Source organism: Cyanistes caeruleus, chromosome 1 (assembly GCF_971803275.1).
Source record: "Cyanistes caeruleus chromosome 1, bCyaCae1.hap1.1, whole genome shotgun sequence".
NCBI lineage: Eukaryota > Metazoa > Chordata > Aves > Passeriformes > Paridae > Cyanistes > Cyanistes caeruleus.
The window spans coordinates 85278450-85303608 of record NC_141701.1 but is presented as its reverse complement, the minus strand read 5'-3'; the positions used below and the strand labels follow the sequence as shown (position 1 = coordinate 85303608).

Here is a 25159-nt window from a genome sequence, read left to right as displayed (position 1 = left end):
TCAGGCACTCGCAGTGGTGTGGAAAACACCAGAAGCGGATGAACAGTGTGAGGTGCTGGAGTGTTCGTGTCTCTAGCAAGGCTGGTAAGGGAGGAATTGTCTCTTAGGATAGGCAAAAAAGATAATCCAGAGATGCAGAATTTAATGGGGACAACACAGTTTGTGTTATTGATCAGAGCTTTCTACTCTGCAGAGCAAAATGGTGGTCCTACATATTTTTTGCCATCTTAAGTGGGAATGGGTGATGTCCAGAAACACTGAGTAACAAAATCAGCAAAGCTGATGAGATTAGAATGTCTTCCTCATGAGAGGACTGATTTGCTAAGGCTGAGTGTGCATTTAGGGGTCTGGCTTTAATCATCTCCTCTAACATTTAGGCAACTGGAGATAGTTTTGTAGTAGAGTTCTTGCTACACAGAGCAACCAACCACCCAGCCAGGTAATTTCCTACATATGTAACTCTCTGGGGATTCTATGATTGACTTTATCTTCTCTTAATACGCAATTTACCTACCGCTCCATCTTTACATGGATTTCTTTCGACAAGGACAACTATTTTTTTTTTTTTTTAAATATTCCCCAGCACTTGAGAAAGAAGGTTTTTATTTTTCTCCTGAAGGGTTTGACCTAGTGCAGATCCAATCTGCATGTTTCACCCTGGTCCTGAATTTGCTGATTTAAAAACCACAAAAGAGAAGACATGAGAAGTGTTCCTTTTACAGTGGTATATTTCAAGATGGTTTTATACTTAGTGAAATCACAGCTGGCGCCCTGAGTACCGCACAGTCTTAACCCTACAAAATGAAATTGGATTTTTAGAAAGTCTTTCAGATGCCTTTTGGTAAAGCTGTGGTTACTTGTCTTGATTTTCGGTAGCAGTCACCTCCAATCTCAAACGTGTATTACATTGTTCCAAAGATGTCTTGGCTCATGGCTGAAAGGATTTCATACCGGCCCTGCCAATGCTTTTTTTAGAGGACGGATGGCGTGTTACAAACCAAATACCTGAAAACGCCTGCACTTCTCACTTCTCCCTCCAAACGTGGCGATAATTGCATTTAAATTTCAGAAGATGGCGTTGAAGATTTGCAATTAATATCCTAAGCCTCCGGCTCAGCGCGGTGACAGATTCTGTGACCTGAGAGGTTGCGGCAGAGAGGATGTGGATGGATGTGCGCTGGGGACGTTGGAACACAGCCCCAGAGTGCCGTGGCACGAAACACGTGCTTGAAACCCAAAAGGCGGCAAGAGAGACTTTCATGCGAGCCCGGAGCTCGCTCCTTTACCCACCAGCTCCCACCACGTTAGGGCAGGCGGGCGAGCGGCTTCCAGTCCTGGTGCCTCCGGATGGGCTTTCGGGAGGCAGCATGCCCTGGGCTCAGCGGGGCAGGAGCCGCTCCCGGCCGGGCTGGCGGCTGTCCCCGCTCCCGCTGCCGCCGCCCCGTCGGAGTTCGCCGCCTCCAGGACCGGCGCCGCTGCTGGCCCCACCTTGCCCCTCATCTCACACCTTTCGGGCTGCCCAACACGGCTGGACGGGGAGAGCCCGAGCCCCGGGGGGAAAGGAGGCGGCTGCGTGTCCGCTCCGCGATCCCGGCTCTGCGGCCCGAGCAAAGAGGGGCTGGGTCGCAGAGGGTGCCGGCAGGGGATACCGATGCCGGGCACGGCGTGGGCGGCTGGGCGGACACCCCCGCGTCTCCCCGAGCATCCCGGGGGCCCGGCCGGCGCCGTCTAGGACGATTCTGGTGGGCGTAGCGAGCTGGGTCTTTACAGTAAAAGCCGCCCGGCTCTCACTGGTAGGAGTTTCCCCGGGCTATTTATGTATGTGCGTCTGTTTGTACAGATTTAAAAAAACCCAACCCAGCGGGGACGCGGAGGGCGCCGGGCCGCACGCCCTCCCGCCCGCAGCGTGTTTACCAGCAATGGGTATGTGTCACTGCCTCAGATGTTTTCCAGCTCGCCAAGTCCCCGCTCTCCTCCGCCGGCTCCACCTCCGGGCCCGGGCCCGCCTCCCCCCCGCCCGGCACGACGCCCTCCATCATATAAAGAAACTTCCCGGTGCCGTCGGCCCAGTCGTTCTGCGCCCCGTCTCAGCAGCCGCCCGGCAGCCGGCGGCCCCTGCCCGCTCCCAGACAGAGGTAAGCGAGGTAAGCGGGGGCGGCCGAGCCCCCCGGGACCCCGGCCTCGCCGGGCACACAGCTCCCGGGCGGGCCGGGCGGGGTGGGCGGTGCGGGCGCCTCGGCTTCCCCCAGTCGGGGCTTCTCCTGTGGCTGTCGGCACCTGAGCGAGCCCTTTGCCTTTTTTTTTCTTTTTTTCTTTTTTTTTTTTTTTTTTTTTTCCTTCCCCTTTTATTTTCTCCCCGCCCGCCTCATTATATTTTCCCCTTAATTTAAAGCAAAATAAATAACACCCGCCCGTTATCTGCTCCTGAGGGGAGGGGAAGGCGCGCACCGGTCCCCAGCCCGGCCGGTTCCCGGTACCCTCGGGAGGGTGGCGGGAATGTGTGGAAGGGATCCGCTTGGTGCACAGTGAAAGGGGGGGAAAGTGGCTTTTTGGGGGTCTTCGCACGGACTCCTACGGGCTCCGCGCTGAGGAGCCGTGGTCCCAAACGCGCCCCATCCCCCCAGACGCACCATGTGCAAGGGAGATCCGGGGGACCGGGTTTGGTGTCCGGGGGGATGCTGCCCCTGCGGAGGGGTGTGAAGGGTGCGGGGCTGTGCTGCCCATCTGCCCACAGTAGTGTGCGCCTGTCCGGCAAGGGGCTCGGGAAGGCTCCCCGTGGGTAGAGGAGAAGATTCCTGGGTGAGGAATCGCCTAATTTTGTTAGATATAATGGTGGGGGGGTTGGAGCGGGAACCCAACAAACTAAGATTTCGGGCATACAAGCATTTTCCAGATGGGTGAGACAAACCTGACGCCAGGTCCCCATCCCTGATGCCGGTGTCCTGGCGTTTGCACCTTGCCAGCGGGTGCCCATCCCTGTGGAGCCGCTCCTCTGCGCCTCTGCGCGCAGCTATGGGGCTCTGTGTGGTGGGCTGCAAGCTCCCACGTCCCTGGGGACATAAGTGCCCTTATGCTGGGCTTCTGTGGGTTGCTGTCTTTCCACTTTTAGGTATGTGCAGCGTTATAGATTTGAATGTTGCTAAGTGTGCGTGCTGGGAGCAGTTGGAGGGGTAGATATGTATAGGACATCATGTGTTCAAGTGTGTCGTGCTGAAGGGAGCTTGGGAAAGCTACTTTGGTGTCATAGAGAGATGCCATATAAACTGTAACTGCATGTGAAGCCCTCCGAATCGTGTGCGTGGTATGTCTCACATCGCATACGTGCACGATCACACTCAGGTACATTTTAATGCAATTTTTTCCTCTTTTGGTTGAAAAGTAAACCCCCAGCTGAACTCTCAGCAGGACAAGGGAGTTGTGCCTTAAGTCACTTACAGTAAAAATTTCAACGACCGACGCCTGCTCATGCAGAACAGTATCGGGACGGGGGGAAGTCTGTCAAAGTCTGCAGTGCAGGCAGTGCCTGGGGAGGGCTGTGGGGGGCTGTGCCCAGTTTCCTGAGGCTCCGTACCGTGCTTCCCGGGGCCCCCAGGGCCCCCCTGCGTGCCGTGGCAGCTGTTTGGTGTGGTCTGTGTGGCATCAGAGACCGGGCACCGCTGGTGCAGACTTAGCCCAGCACTTGACCTGTGGTTTTGTCTCTCCCCACATCCTGCCCATTTCCCCCTCCTCCGCAGCCTGCCAGAGAGCCGGTGCTTGGACGTGTGTGCAGAGGTCAGCTTGGTGGGGCACCCCAAAACCCCCTGCCCAACCTCAGACGTGAGTGGCATGAACTTGGAGCCGGGCGAGTGCGGGATGAACTCAGTGAGCTGTGGCAATGGGAAACTCCGCCAGTGGCTGATCGACCAGATAGACAGCGGCAAGTACCCCGGGCTGGTGTGGGAGAACGACGAGAAGAGCATCTTCCGCATCCCCTGGAAGCACGCTGGCAAGCAGGACTACAACCGGGAGGAGGACGCCGCCCTCTTCAAGGTAAGGCTCAGCCTGGGCTTGGGATTGTGGAACACTGGCAGGGCATCAGTGAGGTGAGGATGCCCCTCACCATCCCATCCTTGCCACCTGCCTCTGCAGGCTGGTTCTGTTGGATGGCTGCTGCTGGACACTGCCTGGCTGGTGGCGCTGGCTGTGTCCTGGTGTCCCTGTGTTTGCGGGACAGCCCACTGTTCCACAATTCTCTGCGTGGAGCTAAATGCTTCTGGGACTGCAGCACATCTGTTTCCATGTTCATTCCCCTTTCTGATGCCCACTAAACTCTTTTTTTGTACCTTACCATGATGCTGTTCTTTTAGCCTAAGCCTGTAGGGAGTAAATTCATGAACAATTCATGCACATGTAAGCACACACACATATGATGTTTCAGGCATTGGGCATTGTACCTTGTACTTGATTCCTTTTTTTTTTTTCCCTTTTTCTTTTTCCTTTTCTTTTTCTTTTTTCTTTTTTTTTTTTTTTTTTTTTTTTCCATTTTCCTGCTCTTTTGATTATCTGAAATGTTTCCAGGCTTGGGCTCTTTTTAAAGGAAAGTTCAGAGAGGGCATTGATAAACCAGATCCCCCTACCTGGAAGACAAGATTAAGGTGTGCTTTGAACAAGAGCAATGACTTTGAAGAACTGGTGGAGAGAAGCCAGCTGGACATCTCAGATCCCTATAAAGTGTACAGAGTAGTGCCAGAAGGAGCCAAAAAAGGTAAAGCATCTCAAATTCCCCGTGTAACAGAACGTGAATATGTCTCATTGCAAGCATATGAGGACTGAAGTGTGCTTTTCTGGAATGGCTCTGCAGTCTTTTTAAGTCTTTTAAGGGACTGAAATGAGGGCTCAAGTGCAGCTTGTTCTGGTGACTTGAGAGGCTGCATCTGCGGGAGGACTGCTGGCGTTTGAGTTGGAGCCCTGAGAGGGAGCCCCTGCAGGAAGATGCAGACAGGCGCCTGCACATCACTGGAGGAATTGCTCTTTTAGCTGGAGCCTCCCTGCCAGTTCTGTGTAGTGAGAGCCAAGCAGGCGGCTCAGGGGACAGGCAAAAAAAAAAAATAAAAATTTGCATGCTGGATCTAGGCTCTGAATACAGGGAAGAGCAATTTTGGGGCAGACAGTGGGTAGCTGCCTTGGCAGGAAGGAGCTGGGAGTGAGGGATGCCCAGCCTGCAGCCTCCAGGGCAGGGGCAGGGCAATGCCTGCTCTCCAGTGAGGCCCTGGTGGGAGACAAAGGCTTGGCATCCTTGTGCACTAGGCTGAAACACACTGTGCTGTGGGGCACTGCAGAGCCCAGGGGACAGACTGCCTCCTGGAGCTGGCTGCAAGGGGGGCAGGGGAATCCAGTCCCAAGTGGGAGCTGGAAGGCATTTTGGTCCTCCCTCTGTTCAGTGGCAGGTTGTATGGATCTGTCTTTAATGTGCCAATTTCAGATTTCCTTAAGATGTGGTTGACATAATTTATTTTCATCCCTCTGGCGAACACAGGTGCAAAACAGATCAGCATGGAGGAACAGCCATTAATGATGAACCATCCCTTTCCAATAACATCTCCTTACACTGCACTACCATCCCAGGTATGGCATTAGTTGAGTGTTTTGCTTGGTGCCTCTGCACTGAACCGCACAATTTCTGTGCTCTGTGCTGTGTCGGTCCTTGCTGCTGGGGCTCTCAGGTTCTCCCTGTGAAGAAACTTCATTATGAAAACTGAGAAATTGAGAAGCAACTTTTCTAATGTCAGATGAGGCCACAGGGCAATTGATTTCCCTTGGTGTTGTTTATCCCGGAGTAATAGCTCTTTTCTGTTGGACGACAGTTCCTAGTGCACCGCCATTCTGTTGATGCCAGAATGCAAGCACCCAATGAAGCCTTGCTCTTTCAAGCAGACATTTACCAGCAGTGCTTTGACTGCCTTTTGTTATTCCACTCTGCTTATTATTTACACCAGTGGTGAGAAACTTATTTGAAAGCCTCATTGGTGGTGGTGGCCAAGTGCCATCCGCGTAGCCTGGGCACAGCCCAGACCTCCATGGGCTTTGGCAGGGAAAATCAAGGAGCTGAGATGAGAAAGCTGATGCAATGCACAGCACTGGTTCTGACAGCTGCCTACTGAAAGAATACCTCGTTAAATTGAATAGGTACCCAACTACATGGTGCCCCATGAGCGGAACTGGAGGGAGTTTGTCCCGGAGCAGCCGCATCCTGACATTCCCTACCAGTGCGCCAGCGTCCCCTTCGCCGCTCGCGGTCATCACTGGCAAGGGCCCGGCTGTGAGAATGGTAAGACACCCCTGTTTAGAGCTATTTGCTGAGGCTGGCCACCTGGAGGAACCTTGAGTTCCAGGCTTATTATTTGTGGGTTTGATTGGAATTAATAGATGTGGATGGAGTGGAGTGCTGGGCTCCCTGGAAAGGGAGCCACCTTTGTCCTGGCTCTTGCATTCACTGCCACTCTATGTGTGGTGTGTGGGCTGTGCAGTTCTCTGCATTGATAGAAATCAGCCCCCAAAAGTCCTCAGCTGTCTCAAAAGCCCTGAGCAATAAAGAAGGCAACCAACCCTCACAAAAACCCCAAATGGGAACATGTGTTCTTTAGCTTTTCTCTCTGATTTTGGACTTTTTGAGGCATACACCAGTGAGGTTTTCCCTCCAGCCTTGTGGGTTAGACTGGCATTATTCTCCCTAGAGGAAAGCTGGAATTATTACTTCATTTTAGTGCTGTGGCAATGGGACAACTTGTCATGGATTGAGACTCTCTTGGGGCTGGTACAGCAGAAACTGAATAACGGGATGTTTCTTTCCCCAAAGATCTCACAGTAGCAGAGCCTGACACAATCATGGCTTTCCAAGCTCTGCATCTGTAGGAAAAAGCCCAAATTGTGAAAGTTGGCAGTGCTGAAGCCTGCAGGGAATAAAACACAAGAGAAAGGGAACTGCAAGCTGTAGACCCTTGCAGGGTAACTCACCTGAGGACGCAGGCATTTGCTTTGTGAGGAGAAGCACCTGGTTCAGAAGGGTAGAAAAGAATGGGAAACAAGAAAGGACCCTTGGAGTAGGTGCTGTATTTTCAGAGAACAGCTCTCTCCTGGCTTTGATGGAGAGAAATCTTTGGATCTTCTAAATAGGAAATACTCAGTGTACTGCAAGTTTTGCTGGCAGTGTATTGGAATTACTAGGCGGAATGCTTTGCTTTTGGTTGAGTTATTTGCTAATAAAAAAATCAAGGCAGCAAGAGCAGAATGAGCTCTGCCATAAAGTATATCCTTTTCTGCACTTATACACATTTGGATACTTTGCTGAATTTGTAGGCAGTTGTTAGTGGTTGATACCGTGTTTCTCTCTGGGCTCTAAAACGCCTCAAGAGATTGTGGGTGGTTTTTTTATCCCTGTCTCTCCAGCTCCTGATTATGGTGGGTTCTGCCACTGGGAAAGGTAATGTGTGCTTGTCTGCAAGTCACTTGCATCATCCTCCAAAGACTTCTATTGGCATTAAGAAACAGAGGAAAAACATAAATTGTCCATGGTATAATTCACTTACTGAAAGACATATTTTGGTACAGTTTACTAGTAGTTCTGCTAATAAAACCCTAATAATCTCCTGCTGCACATTTTTCTTTCCTACATTTAAGCAGTGTTAATCCCAGCTTTATTGTTATACCCATCATTAGTAAAGTTTTTTGGAAATATGAATTGTTTTGTGCAGGCGACTTTTAAGAACACTGTAGTCTAGTTAAAAATGTAAATTATTTCTCTAATGGAATAACATCTTAAGTAAGAAAAAGGACTAGGGGGTATGAAGGAAGGCTGAGGGACGATTTCATGCAGATCCAAATGAAAACACAGTCCAGGTAACATCTGGAGTGATTGGTAGAGTTGGCCTGCCTGGGGGAATTGGGAAATAGGAACTCTTTAAGAAGAAGGGGAAAGAGAGAGAGAGATTTTCTGTTGGGGCCCAGGAAAAGGCACTTTTGCATTGCTGTGATCTCTGACCTAGCTTTTCTTTTAGGATTTAGGCTGCTGTCACTGACATTTTTTTGTGAAAACAGGTTGTCAGGTGACAGGAACCTTTTATGCTTGTGCTCCTCCTGAGTCCCAGACTCCTGGCATCCCGATTGAGCCAAGCATAAGGTCTGGTGAAGCCCTCGCTCTCTCAGGTAAGGCCCGTAACCCCCAGGCTTCCTGGGGAGCTTGACAAGAGACTCCCACTTCTGACTTGCCCAGGCACCATCTCCCCTTTCAGATGAAAGGAAAAAAGAAGAAAAAATATAAAGAGAAACATTTTTAGTGAATGAATTTGGTGTATGGCTGTAAGTCTCTGTTTTCTAGGATATTTAAGCACTTCCAGTCCCAGATCCAAGGGATGGAGGTGGTTAAAGCTGCTGGAAATGCTTCGTTGGCCTGCAGTATTAGTGCTGGGTTGCTTTGGTGAGACACCAAATCAGGCCTTCCCCAAACTTCGGGGAGTTTGGCAGTTTAGGAGTGCCAGTGCCTTAAGGCTCAGATTTTCGTTTTGAAGGAGCCCACTCCCCCCCCACCACCCCCAAAATGGTGTTACCTGGGTACCTTGAAGTGCTCCTGTTGGTGCCATCTGACTTTGCTCTGCTTTGTTATTCCTGGTGGAAAAGAAAAAAAAAGAAAAGATATTCAGGACAGAAAAGGGAAGTTATTTCAGCCAGGTTTGCAGATGGCTGGATGCTGGGGAACTTTCTAAGTAATTCTGGCAGAGGGTGTGGGAATGTGCTTTTCACAGAAGTAATTGATAGACCTGTAGAGTGATACTTGGTGGTTAAATGGGATTGTTCTCCTGAATCATGGTCAGTGTGTGTAGATGAGTGTGATTTTGTGCATGTATGTGAACCTATACTGTACACATAGGTATATACTATATATATGTGTGTGTGTGTGTATATATATATATGTATGTATGTATGTATGTATGTATATATATTTTCAGTGCTGTGTGAATTTGTAGGAGTCAGCCAAGTGGACCAAATGGCCATTTGAAAGCAATGCAGGCGATTTTTGGGTACAGCCCTGCTGGGGCTGGAGCCAGTAGTTGTTTCTCTCCAGGCAGCTGAGTGCAGGTTTGCAGGTCCCCTGTGCAGAAGCCTTTTCTATGCAAAGTCTGGGGGGAAACACAGCTACTTCCTTGTTAAATCTGAGGAAGTGTACTGAGCCAGTGGGTTTAATTGTGACGTGAACTTGGAAAATGTGACCAACATCAACTTTTTCTGTGAAGATTTTCTTTTAAATGGAAATGTGGAGTTTGTGGGATTTTAGTTCTTACCAAATTCCCATATATCAGTAGCCCTTTTAATAAGATGAGAGAGCATTAATGCTATTGTGCCAAAAAAAATTTAGTATTTATATATTTTTTTTTTTGACTAATAGGAGCATATGGGTGGTGCTGACCATTGGGCTCAGAAATCTCATGCAAACTTGTCTCTTGGCCTCAGCACAGATCTGAAACATAAAATGTATCCACACTAATGTATCACAGTGATTGGGTTTTTTGGTTTGTCTGTTTGTTTCTCCTTGTAGACTGCCGACTCCACATCTGCTTGTATTACCGTGAAATACTGGTGAAGGAGGTGACAACTTCCAGCCCTGAAGGCTGTAGGATATCCCACGGCCAAAGCTATGAGGTCAGCAGCCTGGACCAAGTTATCTTCCCTTATCCAGAGGATAATGGCCAGATGAAGAACATAGAAAAACTACTGAGCCACCTGGAACGAGGAGTAATTCTATGGATGGCACCTGATGGCCTCTACGCTAAGAGACTTTGCCAAAGCAGGATCTACTGGGATGGGCCTCTGGCGCTCTGCAGTGACCGACCCAACAAGCTGGAGAGGGACCAAACATGCAGGCTCTTTGATACCCAGCAGTTTTTAGCAGGTAATTCCCACTATGGCTTTGACACCCTTTTGGAAATGTCAGCTGGTCTCTGTCCACATCAGCTTTATGGGAGTGCTCTTTTCATTAAAATGAGAATTGCCCCTTGATACTTCTGGGCAAATGCAGCCGAGGGGTACTTGAATCCTGCCTATAAATTCCTGCCCTCTCTGCACATTCAATGCCCCTACACAGACCAGCAGGAGTCAACTGAGGCTCAGCTGGTGACACCCAATCCCTCACAGATCTACACAAAACATAAGGAGGAACCTGGCAAAACAGCTTTTCCATAAATTGACATAGAAAACTGGATCCTCATCTTGGATTTGCTAATCTAAGTCCTAGATAGGTCTGTGGTCTGCACCTGCACTCCTCTCAGCTTTACCCAGAGCAAGCCTGAGGTCTTGCTCAGAGTATACAAATTTCAGTAGCAAGCCTTCTTTCCAGTCTATGCCATTGTCTAAAAGATATTTAGGAGTTCAAAAGGATTTCACAAACCCTGGAATTTCAGAACTGCCTAATATTCTGAGCAAGGAGGTGCATACCTCATCAGAGCTCTCTGGAAAGGTCTCACTTTGCACAAGACAGTGCAGAGGGAGCAGGGGAATGCTTTAGGACAGTGCCTTCCCCAGCCTTTGAAGGGAAGGGGCAAAGCTTTGACCCCACTTCCCAGCACACCTGAATGGTTAGAGAGAGCAGAGCTGTCCACCCAGGTTGCTGGTGGGAGATGGTCATTGTCCCAGAGGACAGCTTGGGCAGCAGGAATAGACATTGGCCCTTTTTTGACATTTCTGGCATTACTTAGAGGTGAACTAAGTGGCTGTGATTTGGTGTGTTTTCTTACTAGAACAGGGCATCACTGACACTCCAGATGACACGTCCAGATGATGCTCTCAGGGCAATAATGCCTTGCAAAAATTAAGAACCCCAACAAGCTAACTCCAAATCATCAGTTTTAGCATACTTTATATTCCAAGGTTGATGTGCTGTCTTAGAGAAACAGCCAAGAAAAAATGCATTTAAAGAGAGAAATCTTCTATAGATGTGAGAATTGACAGTTAGAAAGGGGAATTTGAGGTCAGGTGTTGGGTTGGGCTTCAATCACATGCTAATTTAAAGATGTATAATTCTGTGCCTGGTGATGGTTTTGGAAATCCCTTTCCCTTTTCTCAGGTGGTTTTTTAGATGTGCTCTGGGTTCTTCCAAATCTCTTTTTAGACACCTAACCCCAAAGATAAGCTCAAGCAATAGTTATTTTTCACCCCTCCTAAATTACTTATGCACCAATGCCTGTGCAAACCCAAGTGTGTGGTTGCAGTCAGAGTCTGTGGTGTGTGCAGAGTGAGATTTTGCATATGATGATGCTCAGTGAAGTTTGTAAGTGACTTGCCATGGGCCTGTCACATCTGCATGTTAATTGAATGTGCTGAGGTCCCAGCCTGCAAGCAAACTCAGGGATCCCCCTGCACTGGGAAACTGGGGCTTCCCTGGGAAGAGAGGCAGAAGATCCCTGCCAGGAGAGAGAATCATGAACAGCAGAGAGATAGATACAGAACTGCTATGAACCAACCACAGCTCTTGGGAGACAACTGAGGAGCTGAGCCCTACACTGCAAACTGCACTAGGGCATCAGGGCCTGTGCTGAGAAGCCTCTGCTGCTGAGAAAGCTAAAATGGGGCAATAAACCAGCAACCAGGGGAATGGTCTCTGTGGAGAGAGATAAATGTATTGTAAATGTTGTAAATTGGGCTGGGTGGAGAGTAGAACAGAGGAGGAGAGCTTTGAGTGTGAGGGTGGCAGCCAGAGAGCAGTTGGTGGGACAAGGAGTGGCAGCTGGAGCTGGAATATCAGGAGGTGGGAAAGGTTTGGCGAGGCACATGGGGAGCCCTTTGGTGTTGGACAGTGCATTTGGGCCTGGAAAGGAAGATGGAGCGAGTGGAAGGTTTTGGAGGAGTGCAGGGCTGACCTCAAACCATGATTTTCCTGGTGGTGGGAAAGAAAGGGCTTTCTTCTCCAGGTCTGTGCTATGGGCACTCCCCCAGGTATTCAGGATTTGGAGAACTGCTGAGGCCAAGTAAAACAAGGGAAAGAGGAAGTTGAAAGAAGTTGCACTTTAGCAGCATGGCTGGATTGGCCTTGGATGAATTGTCCTTCTCTGTCATGTAGCAGCATAGAGAGAAGCAGAATCCCATGGAAAATACCTCTTCTTTCTTGCCTTATCCTCAGAGAGTTCATGGCACTCTTCAGGGGTTTTTGGGGAGACTTTGGGAAAAGCTCCACTTTACTCCATGTTTTAAGCGAGCTGCCCATGGTTTTACTGGCCCTCTCAGTAAGAGTGGTAGTCCAAGCCAGGGCTGGGATGCTGTTGTGGTAGCCACTGAATCCACACCTTGGTCTGAAAAGCTTGCAGTTAGAGTAGGAGTGGCAGGGGTGTATTTTGGGAAAAGATGCATTTGTCATATCAAGTTCTAAGGCTCTCCTTTCCCTGTCTAGCAGGGAGGGTGCTTCATTATAATACATTGGCTTTAATATTAATTGTAGCTTTTTCCAGAAAGCATGAACAGGGTTATAAATTAAAATGGAATGTTTACCTATCAGCTGTGTAGAAACACAGCACTTAGCACACACTTTAGCAAGGATATTGTGTTAGATGGAATTTTCTCTTTTCTGGATGGAAATGCAGTATCAAACCCACAACATTTGGTCCTCAACACTGGAGATTCTGGTCTGAGTGGAAGTACCTTACACAGGCTTCCCCTGCTACTTTTCACAGGGGACACTGACTATTAGAATAATAATATAATTTGATCTTTTCACTTTGCACAAGGTTATGGGTTAGTGAAGAGAGTGCAGGGGCACAGCAGACACAAAAAGCTCTTTTGCTGTCTCAGTACATGGCTGAGGTAGAGCCCTTCCCCTTTCCTTACCTCACTGTCCCTCACTGGGCACAGTGATGGCAGTGGCTCTGTGACAGGCTGGCTGTGGCTAAATTTTGGCTGTGGCAGTATTTTGTGTCTCTGGCACTAGCAAGCCATTGGTTTCAGTGCTGCTCTTGTGTGTCTGCCTGAATAGTTCCCAGAGACCAGTAGTGTCTGCTCTAGGGCTTCTGCTGTCGGGGTCCCATAGAAGCACTAATTGGAAGATACCTCGGCTTGTGAAATTAACTGTGAGATAAAGCAAACAGAAAAGCTGAAGTGTTGTAACTAGCTCCCCCTGATCCAAGGGAAATTCTCCAAACTCAGTGTCTTGTGCTTACCTTTTGTCTTTTTCCTGACCTCTCTCTTCATCCCCTGGAGTTACTTTATCTTCCCCACTGTGCTCCAGGGTCGTCCACAAAGTCTGTCTTACTGGCCTGCACTGGTTTTGACTGGAACAGGGTTAATTTTCTTCCTAGCAGTCCATGTGGTGCTATGGTTTGGATTTGTGACCTAAACAGTGCTGATAACCCAGGGACAATTTGAGTGATGTTGAACAGTGCAAGCACAATATCAAGGCTTTCTCTGTGTCTCACGCTGCCCTCACAGGCTGCAGTCTGGGGTGGATAAGAGTCTGGGGAGGGGCACAGCCAGGGCAGCCGACCCCAGCTGAGGGATATTTCATTCCATATGACCTTGTGTTCTGCAGTAAAACAGGGCATGAAGGAATTTGCCAGAGGTTGCTTGTTGCCTGGGCACTGGCTGTGCGTAGGTCAGCCGGTTACAAGTGATTGCTTTATCCATTGCTTGTTTTTCTTTGTTTGTTTCTCTTTACCAATTAAACTGTCTCTATCTCAACCAAGAGTTTTTTTTTCTTTTTGCTGTTCTGTTTTTCTCTCCCATGCTGGTGGTGGGAGTGAGTGAGTAGCTGTGTGGTGCTTGCCTGTCTCCAATGATTGTTCCACAGCACGGTGCTTTCTCTCTTCCCAGACTTGCAAGTCTTTGCTCACCATGGACGTCCGCTGCCAAGATACCAGGTCACTCTGTGCTTTGGGGAGGAATTTCCAGATCCACAGAGGCAGAGGAAACTAATTACAGCCCACGTAAGTAGGATTTCTGCCTTACCTAAAACAAGCACACTCCTTGGAGGATATGAATCTGCCAGTCAGGCTTTTGTGCCTCATGTAGATTATGAGGGAGGTAGTAAATTGTTGAAAATGAAGCACTTTACAGAACAGGGTTTAATCCCCAGATCTGCCAGGGACTGACTGGTAGCCTTCAGTAGGGCAGAGCACCTGATTTTCCTTCTCTACAGAGGGTGTTGCAAATCCCATCTAAAGTGAAAATGTACCTGGAACTGCTGGGCTGTGTTCTTGTCACCATCAGCCCAGCTGTGCAGCTCCTTGGGCTGCCTGGCCCGTGCAGGCTGTGGTGCTTTTACACCCACTGCACCTGAAGGTGCTCCAGAATCCCAGCCTGCATCTCAAGGTCCTCAGCCCTTAATGGGATGCAGGGGCTTCCTGTGCAGCTTCAGGGCTCAGTAGGTGTCAGGCTCGTGGGCTGAGTGACCTCAGTTCACACACACTCAAAGCTGCTGTTTCGGGATGCTCTCTGAGAGAGGGTGATGGCAGAGACTGAGACCAGGTACTTTCTGAATTGGCTGTATTGGCCCATAAAACCACAAGAGAGGTGGTAATTCTCACATTAGCAGCAGGGCTTAGCTTACTGCATCTTTGAGAAGAAAACTGGCATCTCTTCTAAATTTTATGAAAGCCCCTTGAGTAGCAGGATGGGTCCCAAGTCAGACTTCTGCCATAAGCTGTGGCCTCTCCTTAGGCTGTGTAGCTTTTGTGCTGCCACATTTCTGCCTAGGAGGTCTCTGGGGTGGAAGTTGAGAAGCTCACAAACCCATCCTGAGCTGTGCAGTGACTAGTTAGAGATAGCTGCCCATTCCTGACTCTTCTTCAGCTCTTTTCTGTTCCTGTTTTGGCTTTCTGCCTTTCCATCCCTCGTTCCTAGATCCTCTCTCTAGCCCCCCTTATCCATCTCCTGTCCTGGCATCTTCTTTGTGAGCCTGTACCTGCTGATCTTTCTAGAGCTTTGCTTCCCCTTCACCAATTGCTCAATCTGCTCATCCTCTTGATCTCTTCTGACTTGTGGGCTGGTGGGACTCTACCATCCCACCAAACAGTCATGCACCAGAGGCTGCCTGGGGCACCTGCCCCACTGCCTTCCCATCTCCACCATGGCATTTAATTCCTCCGAAACAGTTACTGTGTCTTTTAATATGGAGGGATTGGCTGACCAGCAGGAGAGGGTTGTGGAGAACTATCATCCAGCCTGTCCTCCACTGAGAGCAAGGAGAGCTTCAGGTTCTCAGTTCTCAGTGTGCAGCTCAAATATTTAGTCAGAGCCCAAAGCCCTGAGAGGGAGTGGTGGTTTCTGAAGAGGCAGAAGTGAAGGCAGAGTTAACTCATATAAATCCCACTTGGTGGTTGAACAAATTCCTCATCAGAGCTTGAATGAACAGAAACAAGCATAACCTTGATGTTAAACTGAAATCTAACTTCAGACACAGTCATTTGGCGACATACCTCAGCCTACCTGAGTCTCCAATTTCAAGTTGAGTCCTCAAAGTACTTTGCAATGCAGACAGGACTTTTGGCGTGTTCAACATGTATGTAAACAGACCTTGAGTGGTCTGGGGCATGTGTGTCCTGCAGGCATTGCTCACATCCTGGGCCTGGCTAAGGGACTGCAATTTTTCATACATCACTTGTGTCACTGCTATAATCCCTTCTAAATGAAGGTGGTGAAGGTAAGGAGTGCGTGCAGGTAGTGAGGAACTCGGCAGCAGAGCTAGGTAGGCTAGGCTAGGCAAGACCTAGCTTAAAACAGAGATCAGTGAGACTGTTGGAATTGTGTTTCAGTTCTGGTAAGCAGAACTGTTTTGTCTCATCTTGTGATTAACTTAAAGTCACCCTGAATAACTAAGAAGAGGAGTGTGAAGTTTTGTCACATGTCTGATTAACATTTTGTCTGTTCTTAAGGTTGAACCAATGTTTGCCAGGCAGCTGTATTACTTTGCTCAACAAAACAGTGGACATCTGCTGAGGGGCTATGATTTACCAGAACTTGTGACTAGTCCAGAGGATTATCACAGATCTATTCGCCATTCCTCAATTCAAGAGTAAGAACCTCAGAAAGAGTGGTTTTAAAGGCGCTGTAAAGATTGTGCAGAGTGGAAGAGCAGATCTGGGTCACTATTTGGAGATCCACAATCCCAGCTGGATGTGTTCAGGGGTTCCATGATAGGAAAGTGAGCAACTAGGACAACTGTATTGTACAATAAAAATGACTGGTCTTCAACATTTGGATGCTACGTCTCCCATAGGGTTCCACTGTCACTGAGAATTAACTCGAAACTGACAAAATGATTGCTGTGTTTACGTTTGCTTAATGTTCCCCGTGGCTTTTGAGGACTGATCCTTACTGAAGACTTAAATCCAGAGTTTACACTGTTACCTTTGCAGGGCTATTTATTTTGGATTACTGATCTCAGGGAAAGTACATAAATTTGCCGTGTTCCCAATTTGAAACTGTAGCTACTGTAGTTGGGTAGCAAATGTAGATGGTTTATTGGAAATAGCTAATACATGTAAGTGGTTATAAATTTAGATTCATAAGTGTGATGCCTATATTCTTGTATAGAATATTTCCTTGTATTTTTTGAAAACAATGCAATTCTTCAGAGACATATTTTTTTAATGCCTGACTGACACTTGTCCTGACAATGAATTTTGTTGCTGCCATTGTTGTTATTGGATTAGCCTCCATGATAGCAGTTTCTAAAGTGATGCATTTATGGTACTGTGTGAAGGAAAGTGACCGTTCAACTCATATTACCTGTGAATTTAGTGGATTAACCACTAAAAATCTGGAGTCCCAAAGAGCAGGTTTATAAATAAATAGCATTTTTCTTACACGTGTAAGCTACTATGCATGCATTATACACACACACACACACACACATATATATATGTATGTATATATGTATGCATTAGAATGAAGTTGGCAAATAGCACAGAAATGGTCCAGCTACCCCTTTTAGATGTCACATGCATAAGCCAGGTTAAAATAACCACCACCTCTGACTTAAGCAGAGCCAGCTCTGCTGTTTGTGTGCACTTGCAGCTTTCTTCCAGTGGTACTAAAATGAATGTGAAGGAAGAGCTCGAGGAGAGCAGCATTTGGCTTCCTGTACTAAGACAGTCAAGGAAACACTTGTTTGAATGTTTGCAGAATTTGATGCAGTTTGCAGCTTTCGGTGATAGGGTGCCATTACCAGACAAAGAGAACAGGTCTGTTGGGTGTGTGCGTCAATGACGTTTCCTTGCTGGCAGGCAGACCATGTGATCTTAGCAGCTTTCACTCCAGAACATGATCCCCTGTGCTTAGCAGACATAGCTCACTTGACTTCCTAAATGAGGAAGAAGTAAAAACGGTACTTGGTCTGGCAGCAGACTTGTCTTAGGGACTTTGAATTTATACATCTTAAAGATGCATACTCTTTTGGGATATATTATCCCCCTCCTTCTCCACAGTGCCAAGCAGAATGAACAGATCATTTCTACTTTGTTACTTGAAGGGTTTTTTTCCCTGGCTTAAAGAATTTTGTAGGGGAAACCTTGTTCTTAGACATTAAAAGCAATGCTCTAGGTGACCATCTGAGCTTTGCATGTGCTTTTGTCCTGCGCATACATTTTACTGAAAGGGACTTCTGTGTTCAAACTTAACTGGTACAATACAAATATTTGATGTGTTTTTCACTTTTTTTCTAGTGGTTGTTGCTTCATATGCTCATTGCTTCAGCTCACCTCTTGGAATAAAGTTCTATTTCCCTAACAACTCGGTGTGTATGTGTTGTTTTCAGTAGTGGGACAAATCTAACGTGTGTGGTTCTCCACTGTGAACCTGGGCAGCGCTGCTGGCTGTCTATGGGGAACTCTGTTCTGAGCCAAAAGTACAGAGAAAGGTCAAAAGGTAAGGATTTTTGTTTACGGAAATGTCTGCAGTATTAGCCACAGGTAGCAGAAAAAGGGAAAATAGGGAGCTTCTCCTTCGGCTGTTGGTCTCCAGGTCCATGGACAGTGCAGCAGAGCCCTGTAGCTGGGGATCTGGTGCCGCCACGCTCTGTCCCTGCCCCTCCAGGGCTTCTGGAGCTGGGGACCAGGCTGGTACTCTCCTGCCCAGCACAGCATATGGGGATCCTCTGGCCGCCACTTAGCTTCTAGTTGATATAGTTTCCAGTGCACTTTAAAATGAGTAAAGCTAGGAAAAGGTGAAAAGGAGGATGGTAAAGCAGTGAAGAACTAAAATAGTGAAGTTGCAAATAGGAGGGAAGTTACCAGGTAGCCCCTCTTTGTTTGAAATCAGGGTCCTAAGAGGGGTTTTTGGGCACAGGAGCTTACAGAGCAAGCAAGGTGTGAAGTACATTTGTGAGACCTGTGAAACATCTGAAAATGGTCGGGAGAGTATTTTTTTTTTTTTGTGCAGACTCCTATTGACTATCGAGGTGCATTATAATTTTTGGCTTTGGAACGAGCTTTTAATTATTTGCCTTGAAGTAGCATAATTTAAAGCCAGCAGCTGTGGGGAGGGAGGGAGAACAGCACCATCCAATTTCTGACCAAACTCAACTTGCTTGGAGGAATGGTGCAGGGGGATGAGTGGAAGGAAAATCAAGCTGGATTTTGTACCATAAATTGTTTTGCATATGAGGACTTAAAGCTGCATTTACTTTTGTGACCATTTCTTACTGTTCAAAATAACTATGAATAGCTAAAGTGGGGAAGAAACAAAAAGCAAACAAGAAAAAAAAACAAACCTGGAAGCATTTGCTCCTTTTAGTATCTTTTTTACAGTCACAATGTGAAAGCATTTGAGGTACTTCCTACCTCTGTCAAACTCTGTTTATAGTTTCTGAGGTCTACTTCCTTCCTGTTATGTTTTCGGTGGCGTTGTAAATGACATGTTTTACTCCTGTCAACACCAAAGGCATAGCTGTTTGGGTTTTTTTTTCAAACGTTTTTTGTGTCAGTGTTGGTTTTTCTGATTTTAATACAGCCACGGTTGCAACTGTTTCTTGAAAGGGTTTTGTGACAGAGAAGCACCTATATACCAAATTTGGTTCTGCTGAGCAGTTTTGCCGACTGATGTAAACTGTACTAGCCTTAGGGGGGTTGTAGGTTAACCAGAAACAAGGAGATACATTTTAAGCTGAAGTACAATGTAACTGGGTTTGTGGAAAAAACGCAGGATTCACGTGAAAACCCCTGTGGCCTTTAGCTGGGCATACGCATGGTGTTTACATCAGCGTTTGTCAGCAGCGTGGAGGTGGGGAAACACCACCCTCAGCACAGGGCTTTCAGGAAAAAGTAAAGCATTTTCTCTTGCACGCTCTCAGATCACTGTCAGTGTACCCTTGTAAAGAGGCAAGGGGGAGGAAGGGGGAGGGAAGAGAGGAAGAGTACTCACCAAAAAGGCCAAGCAGATTGAAACAATCGTATCTCCTTTCCCAGGCAGAACTGTGTGTCAAATTTAAATGAAATTGGATGGCAAGATATTAAAGATTGCCAGGGTGGTTTTTATCTGAACTCTGGTCTGGCTGGTAGTCGACTAAGTGTTACTGACCTTTGATTTAATGCTTATGAGTTTGGTTGTCTCTGAAGAGGTGTCAACAGGTCCCTGTGACTCGGAATAGTTGTGAGGGAGCTGGTGTGCAGCCATTCAAGCACTTAACTTTCAAGAGTGTAGCCAAGTAAGCACACCCTTGCTGCATCCCAGAGCAGTGGTCACATCCACTGTGACCCACAACCAGCTCCACTGCTGGGCTTCAGGAACCAGCTGGCCCAATGCCTGTAGAATGCTCCATGCCCTGACCATGCTGAAACGACAGTGAAGGAGGAGCTGGCTTAGGCATCTCAGAATAGGACTCTTGGAAGGATAGATCTTAAATAACTTATGAACACGCTGATTGGATGGGTTGTCACTGTCCTTTTGGCAGCTGGCAAGAGGAAAAGGCAATCACCTGCGCTCAAGTGGAAACTGAAAAACAGGACAGATGCCTTGGTTCTGCGTTTGGACTTCTTTTTCTGCTTGGCTCTAGCAGAGGCTGACTGGACAGCTGATGTCTGAGTGGTTCTGCAGAGAGTGACGTTCCACAAAAAGGCAATTTTCAAGAGTGCAAAGAGCCTGGTCCAGGTTTTCATCTCTTAGATAGGAGTAGCGTCATACTCTGGTAAACAATGGCAATGAAACACAGGATATCATTTTGCAAATGCATTTTTATTGTTTCTGCACAGCACGGCTGCCTCGCATGTCTCTGCAGGCAGCTGGCAGCCTCCCGCCACTCCAGCTTACAGTGCTGCCAGCTGACACCAGACCTGGTGCGCTGGGCACTTCTCTCAGATCAGTCTTCCAGGCTTCAGCTATCATTTCCTGCTCCCTACAAAAGACATGTCATGAATTATGCAAAAATTTCTTTCTTTTAAGCTAAGAGAATAGACAGATCTAGGTGACTTTTCACAAACCACAGCTAAAGCATGCCCTCCATGTTCCCTCCATATTCCCTCCAAAGATGAAAGTGTTTTCATCTTTGACCCTTGGGCTTTCTGTTATGATTCTTGCTCTAGGAATGCCTGAAATCCAAAAACTTATGGACTCTGGTTGTCCTGTCTGCTTACCCCAGCTTTTAATCCTTTTCCTAGCCAGGCAGAAATGATGCCTGTGTAGTATCAACGAAACCACCTCCCAGGGGGAGTTCTGTGAATGTCCATGTGAACCTGCTGAGGTTAGAGCACACACTTACATCTTACCTGAAATATGCTTTCCAAACTGTCTCAGCTACGTCAGTGCAAATGCAGTGTGTACATCACCATGTGCATGAAGCACACATTTCATCCCATCCTCACCATATTGTTCGTCTTGCTCCTTCTCACTTCTTCCGTGAAGAGCAGATGTTTAAATCTGGATCAGGCAGATAGAGAGCCCAGATTTCCTCAGGTCTGCAAGGTGCAGATTCTTTCTGTGACCTGGGAATGGCCAGTGCAGCACAGTGGACAGATGCTTTCAGGTTCAAGCACTTCTGCTGTTTTTCTCCAAAACGCATTAGCCTGTCATTGTCCGTGGATAAGTCCTACTCATATATCAGGGACTATTTATCTCATACAGCCTTATGCCTCCTCTTCCTGGCTGAATATGCTTTGGCAAATGGTCATCAAGAAATTCCCTTTTTTTCCTGGTGGTTGCAGACATTTGGTAACGTGCATTGCTAGGTTGTGGGTCTAGCTAACCCTTTTGACTCTCTCTTGGGGTCCTCTATCAGTTTTCCTCTACACTGGCAGCAAGATCTAAAGGCAGACAGTGCCTCTTAGTTGTGCATGCCAAGCAGGACTAGCTTTTGAGGGTTAGTCTCTAGACAGCACCACGATTCCTGTAACTGTGAGTAGGCTGTTCTTGTGTCTTCCCAGTTGTGATTCTGACGCTCAAACCCATGAACTGATCAGCAGAATATAATCATGGCAATCATTTATGCTAGGCTTTCCCGCAGGAAGCTGGTGTGCGGCTTCTCTCCACCCGAGGCACCACATTCAAATTGCAGTTTCTCAAGGTGATTGAATCAATGGTTTCTCACGCTCCTGCCAGAGCCATTCATAACTGTCTCAGAAAAGCAAAGGCTGAGCATTTCTAGTTTCTAGCACAGGGCATATAGCCTCCAATAAAATCGCTTTTACGACTAGGGATCTTACTTGTTTCCTTTCAAACTTCTAGGTTCCATGATTTTATATCCTCAGATACCAAAGTTATGGGTCAGGCCTTGATACATCTTCAATAGCTCATTTTCATTTCCTTTTTTCACACATGATCAAGAGGTTTAGCCCTCTTCTTGACTGTCCCCTCCCACAGAAAAAAAACCCATGCAAGGATTAGTGAGAGAGAGACTTCAAAAACGGGGTGAGTGACCTCATCTACTGCAGAGACATCAGTCTCCAAGAAATAGGAAAGGTCAGAGTTGTTTAGAGCAATGGGGTTTTCACATCTCAGCTAAAAAACCCAGACTGTGTCTGAAGAGTTCTTGGTGTCCTCAGCCTTTATCTCATCTTTTCCCAAACTGGTTGGTGACCCTCCATCCAGAGAATTGGCTGCTCTGTGGCTTTTAACATAGATTACCATCCTACCAGCTTAACATGGACTTTCCAAAGGAAAGTGATGAAATAAACGACAGATGTTTTGCATGGGAATATTTGCCCTTTACAACCCAGCACCCTGTTCTCTTCTTGAGCTTTTTTCACCCCCACTGTAACTGAACCCTGGAAGTTTTAATTGCACCATATTAAAACTTTTACAATTTGAACTTCTCAGCTGTCTTGGTTGCTGAGCTTTGTGCAGCTGTCTGTGTGCGACAGGGCGCTGTTGGCGGTGGTGGCAGGAAGCCGGAGGAGCTGGAGGAGCTGTCTGGCCCTGGGCTGGGGTTTGCCTGCTGTCGCTGGGCGTGGATGCAGGTCACCCGTACCCGCAGACAGCGCCAGCCTGAAGGATGACTCTGAAGTCTCACTTTCCTTTAAAACCATCGCTCTACAAATAAAATGGCTTACCTACACCCCCCCACACAGTTACAGGCACTGTTTAAATATAGCAAACATCGATGTCTATCTGCAAATTACAAGGAAATGAATAAATCGAGGCGACATAAACCGCAAGAAGGAAGTTTGAAATGGGCCCGCAGCTGTGATAGGCTGGGTCTGCCGAGGGACCCGGCCGAGGCTGCAGCATCCCCGGCGGTGGCGACCGGCCCGTCCCGGCTCCCCGGCACGCACAGCCCCGGGTGCGGCTCTCCGGGGAGCTGCCCCACCTGGAGGGGGCTGGACCCGTGCCCTGGGGACACCTGCGCCCCCACAAAAGCCAGAGGCACCCCGGGCAGCCGGGGTCCCAGCCGCCCCGGGCAGCCGGGGTCCCAGCCGCAGGGAGCAGGGAGGGGACGGTGCGGCGTTTGCTGGAAATGAACGAGTTCATTTCTGGGAGGCAGTGCTGGGGGGTGCTCCAGGGCGCAGGGGAGCGCAGGGAGCTGAACGCAGGAAGCTGAAGCATGACTTCAATGCTGCCTACCATCCTGCTGCCTGCTAGCTGCAGATATCTGGCAAAGTTATTTGGCCCGGCTTCATTTTTTTTTTTTTTTTTTTTTTTTTTTTTTTTTTTTTATTGCGAGGGTTGATTGCTTTTTTTGATTGCAAAATTTATCTCAAAGCCAGAATCATTAAGTAAAACATGAAGGTATTGCATACAGAGTGAGTGTGTGTGTGTCTGTGTGTGTGTGTGCAGCTAGCAAGCCACCCTCACCCCTCTCTAATAATCTTTCACACAATTGGCATGGTTTATTCCCATGTGAGGGAGGTGCTAATGACAACCTAAAAATTTTATGAAAATATTGGGCTGGGGAGAGGAAAAAAGATCAAATACAAATCAGCATCTGCTGCAGGCTCTCAACACATATTAAGCACTTAATTTTTCAGACTCCACCAGGGGAGGAGTGTCCATTGATGCCTTGTGCCTTATTAATCCCCAGGGACTGCACTGTAGGACATGGCCCACTAATTCTGCTGCTCCAGAACTCCGTCTTACCTGCAAGGTCTTGTGGAAAACAAAGCACATAGTCCATGGGCCCGATAATCCCATTTCTCCTCTTTCCACATGCCAGGTGTTCAAGGATGAAGGTTGTAGCTCTTGGCACCAACAACCCTTTCCTCTGGCCACCAGCTTAAGAGGTAGGCTGACTGCAGGGGAAGGTGAATGCTCATTTGCAGCCTCTCCTTCCAGCCCCTCTGGCACACCCCTGTGGATGGGATAGTACTGAAATTAGTCTAGCAGGATGCAAGGACTACCAGCACTGCTCTCTTACCATTCCAGCCAAACTGTCTTTCCCAGAAAAAGATCATCTTTGGATGGAGGAGGCAGAGGACAGTGGCTGCAGGTATGAACTGAGTGAATGCAAGGAGCAAAGTGTGGAGAAGGACAGTGGGTTGAGGACAGGTCACTTGCAGGTATAGCTGGGGCTCATTAGGGCCATTTAGTGCTTTCTGCCTTTTGCAAGGGTCTGAAGTAGAGAAGTGGGTTTTGGCCAGGAGGAGAAGTCAGCTAGTTCTCAGAAATAAGGCAGCACGTGCAGACATGAGGGGCAGGAAAGACATAAAAAAATCTAAAAATAAAAATCAGTGAAAAAGACAGTCCTTCCCCGTTAAAAAAAAAATCAAAAAAAAAAAAATCAAAAGTTATATTTGGCTGGAAAAAGAGGTGGACAGGTTTTGAGCTCCTGCTTGTGGCCGCACAGGGTCAGTTATGTGGGTGGTGGGGCCTTGGCCGTGAGGGAAGGTGACAGAGGGGATGCTGAGTGTGGGTGTAAGTGGAGGGCAAGGGGGAGTTTGAGGAATACAATGGTAGCGAGCTGTGGTTGGAATAGGGGAGGAAGTTTGAGGAAGAGCTTGGAGGGAGAAAAGGAGCAGAAGGCAGGGCAGCAAGAGAGATACTGCAGCTACAGGTGCCCTGGCAAGCAGGAGGAAAGGAGGCCAGGAAAGAAGAAGAGGATGGAGGATGACGATGGTCAGAAGCAAGGATTTGATCATGTTTAGGGGAGTCATTGTTAGGTGTGTGGCTGGGTCCAGAGGAGCGGGAGGAGAGGGTTATTGGAAGGCCTTGCCCAGAGGCTTCCATCCACACTTGGAGAATGGGGTAAAAGTAGCTCATGAGCTGGGATAGAGTGAGCCAGCTTGAGCCCAGTGCTACCAAGATAAAATCAGGAGACTCAGAGCAGTTGGAGAGGACCTGAAGGATCTTTGTGCAGAGGGGCAAGGGGAGGCTGAAAAAAGCAGCAAAGCCACAGCCAGTGATACAGCCAAGGTCACGGCAAGGCCAGGTGGAGAGACAAGAAGATGATGCTGAGGACGAGACAAAGGTGGCCATTGAGAAGGAACTGAGAGCCCAGAGATCAGATAAGGAGCAGAGCATAGCCTGAAGAACGTTTTTAAGAGGAGTGAAAGTTAGCAAGTGGTCCTCATGTGGTGAAACCTTAGTGAAAGTGGGATGTTGAATATTTCCTCAGTTCCTCCACATAGTCAAGTGAAGCTTCCTTGGCTTCAGGTAAGCATCTCCCCACAGACACCCACGTGCTCCTGCTCCTGCCCAGCCATCTCCAGCTCCATGTTTGGAAGTAGAAAGTGAAGAGTATTACTTTTGGAACAAAGACAGCAGTTCCTGCGCAGTCCACCAGGGA

General features: G+C 47.9%; 1 protein-coding gene and 1 long non-coding RNA gene across 3 annotated transcripts; one reads left to right on the top strand and one right to left on the bottom strand.

Moving 5' to 3' along the window:
- Window positions 1-2015: 2015 nt before the first annotated feature.
- Window positions 2016-17742, top strand: IRF4 (interferon regulatory factor 4). 2 transcript variants are annotated; one of them, XM_086900234.1, is made up of 9 exons: window positions 2016-2135; window positions 3735-4029; window positions 4558-4744; window positions 5516-5604; window positions 6166-6307; window positions 8074-8181; window positions 9569-9922; window positions 13825-13937; window positions 15885-17742. In XM_086900234.1, exons 2-9 carry the CDS (start codon window positions 3826-3828, stop codon window positions 16026-16028), a joined length of 1341 nt encoding a protein of 446 aa, XP_086756360.1. In that variant the 5' UTR covers window positions 2016-2135; window positions 3735-3825; the 3' UTR covers window positions 16029-17742. The 2 variants fall into 2 exon arrangements, with proteins under 2 accessions (XP_086756360.1, XP_023775538.1); XM_023919770.2 differs by lacking the exon at window positions 2016-2135 and adding an exon at window positions 3292-3339.
- On the bottom strand, window positions 5660-19424 carry LOC111923835 (uncharacterized). Its single transcript, XR_002861323.2, has 3 exons — window positions 19372-19424; window positions 8583-8640; window positions 5660-5709 (listed from the first exon to the last, which is right to left on the bottom strand). It is a non-coding gene; the product is annotated as an uncharacterized LOC111923835 (long non-coding RNA).
- Between the last annotated feature and the right edge of the window lie 5735 nt (window positions 19425-25159).

What these genes read in the sequence shown, in the direction of transcription:
- IRF4 (XM_086900234.1), top strand. Translation starts at nt 3,826, where the DNA reads ATGAACTTGGAGCCGGGCGAGTGCGGGATGAACTCAGTGAGCTGTGGC. An exon ending in GCCAGAAGGAGCCAAAAAAG is followed by an intron (nt 4,745 to 5,515) that starts GTAAAGCATCTC and finishes TGGCGAACACAG; the next exon opens with GTGCAAAACAGATCAGCATG. An exon ending in TGAAGCCCTCGCTCTCTCAG is followed by an intron (nt 8,182 to 9,568) that starts GTAAGGCCCGTA and finishes TTCTCCTTGTAG; the next exon opens with ACTGCCGACTCCACATCTGC.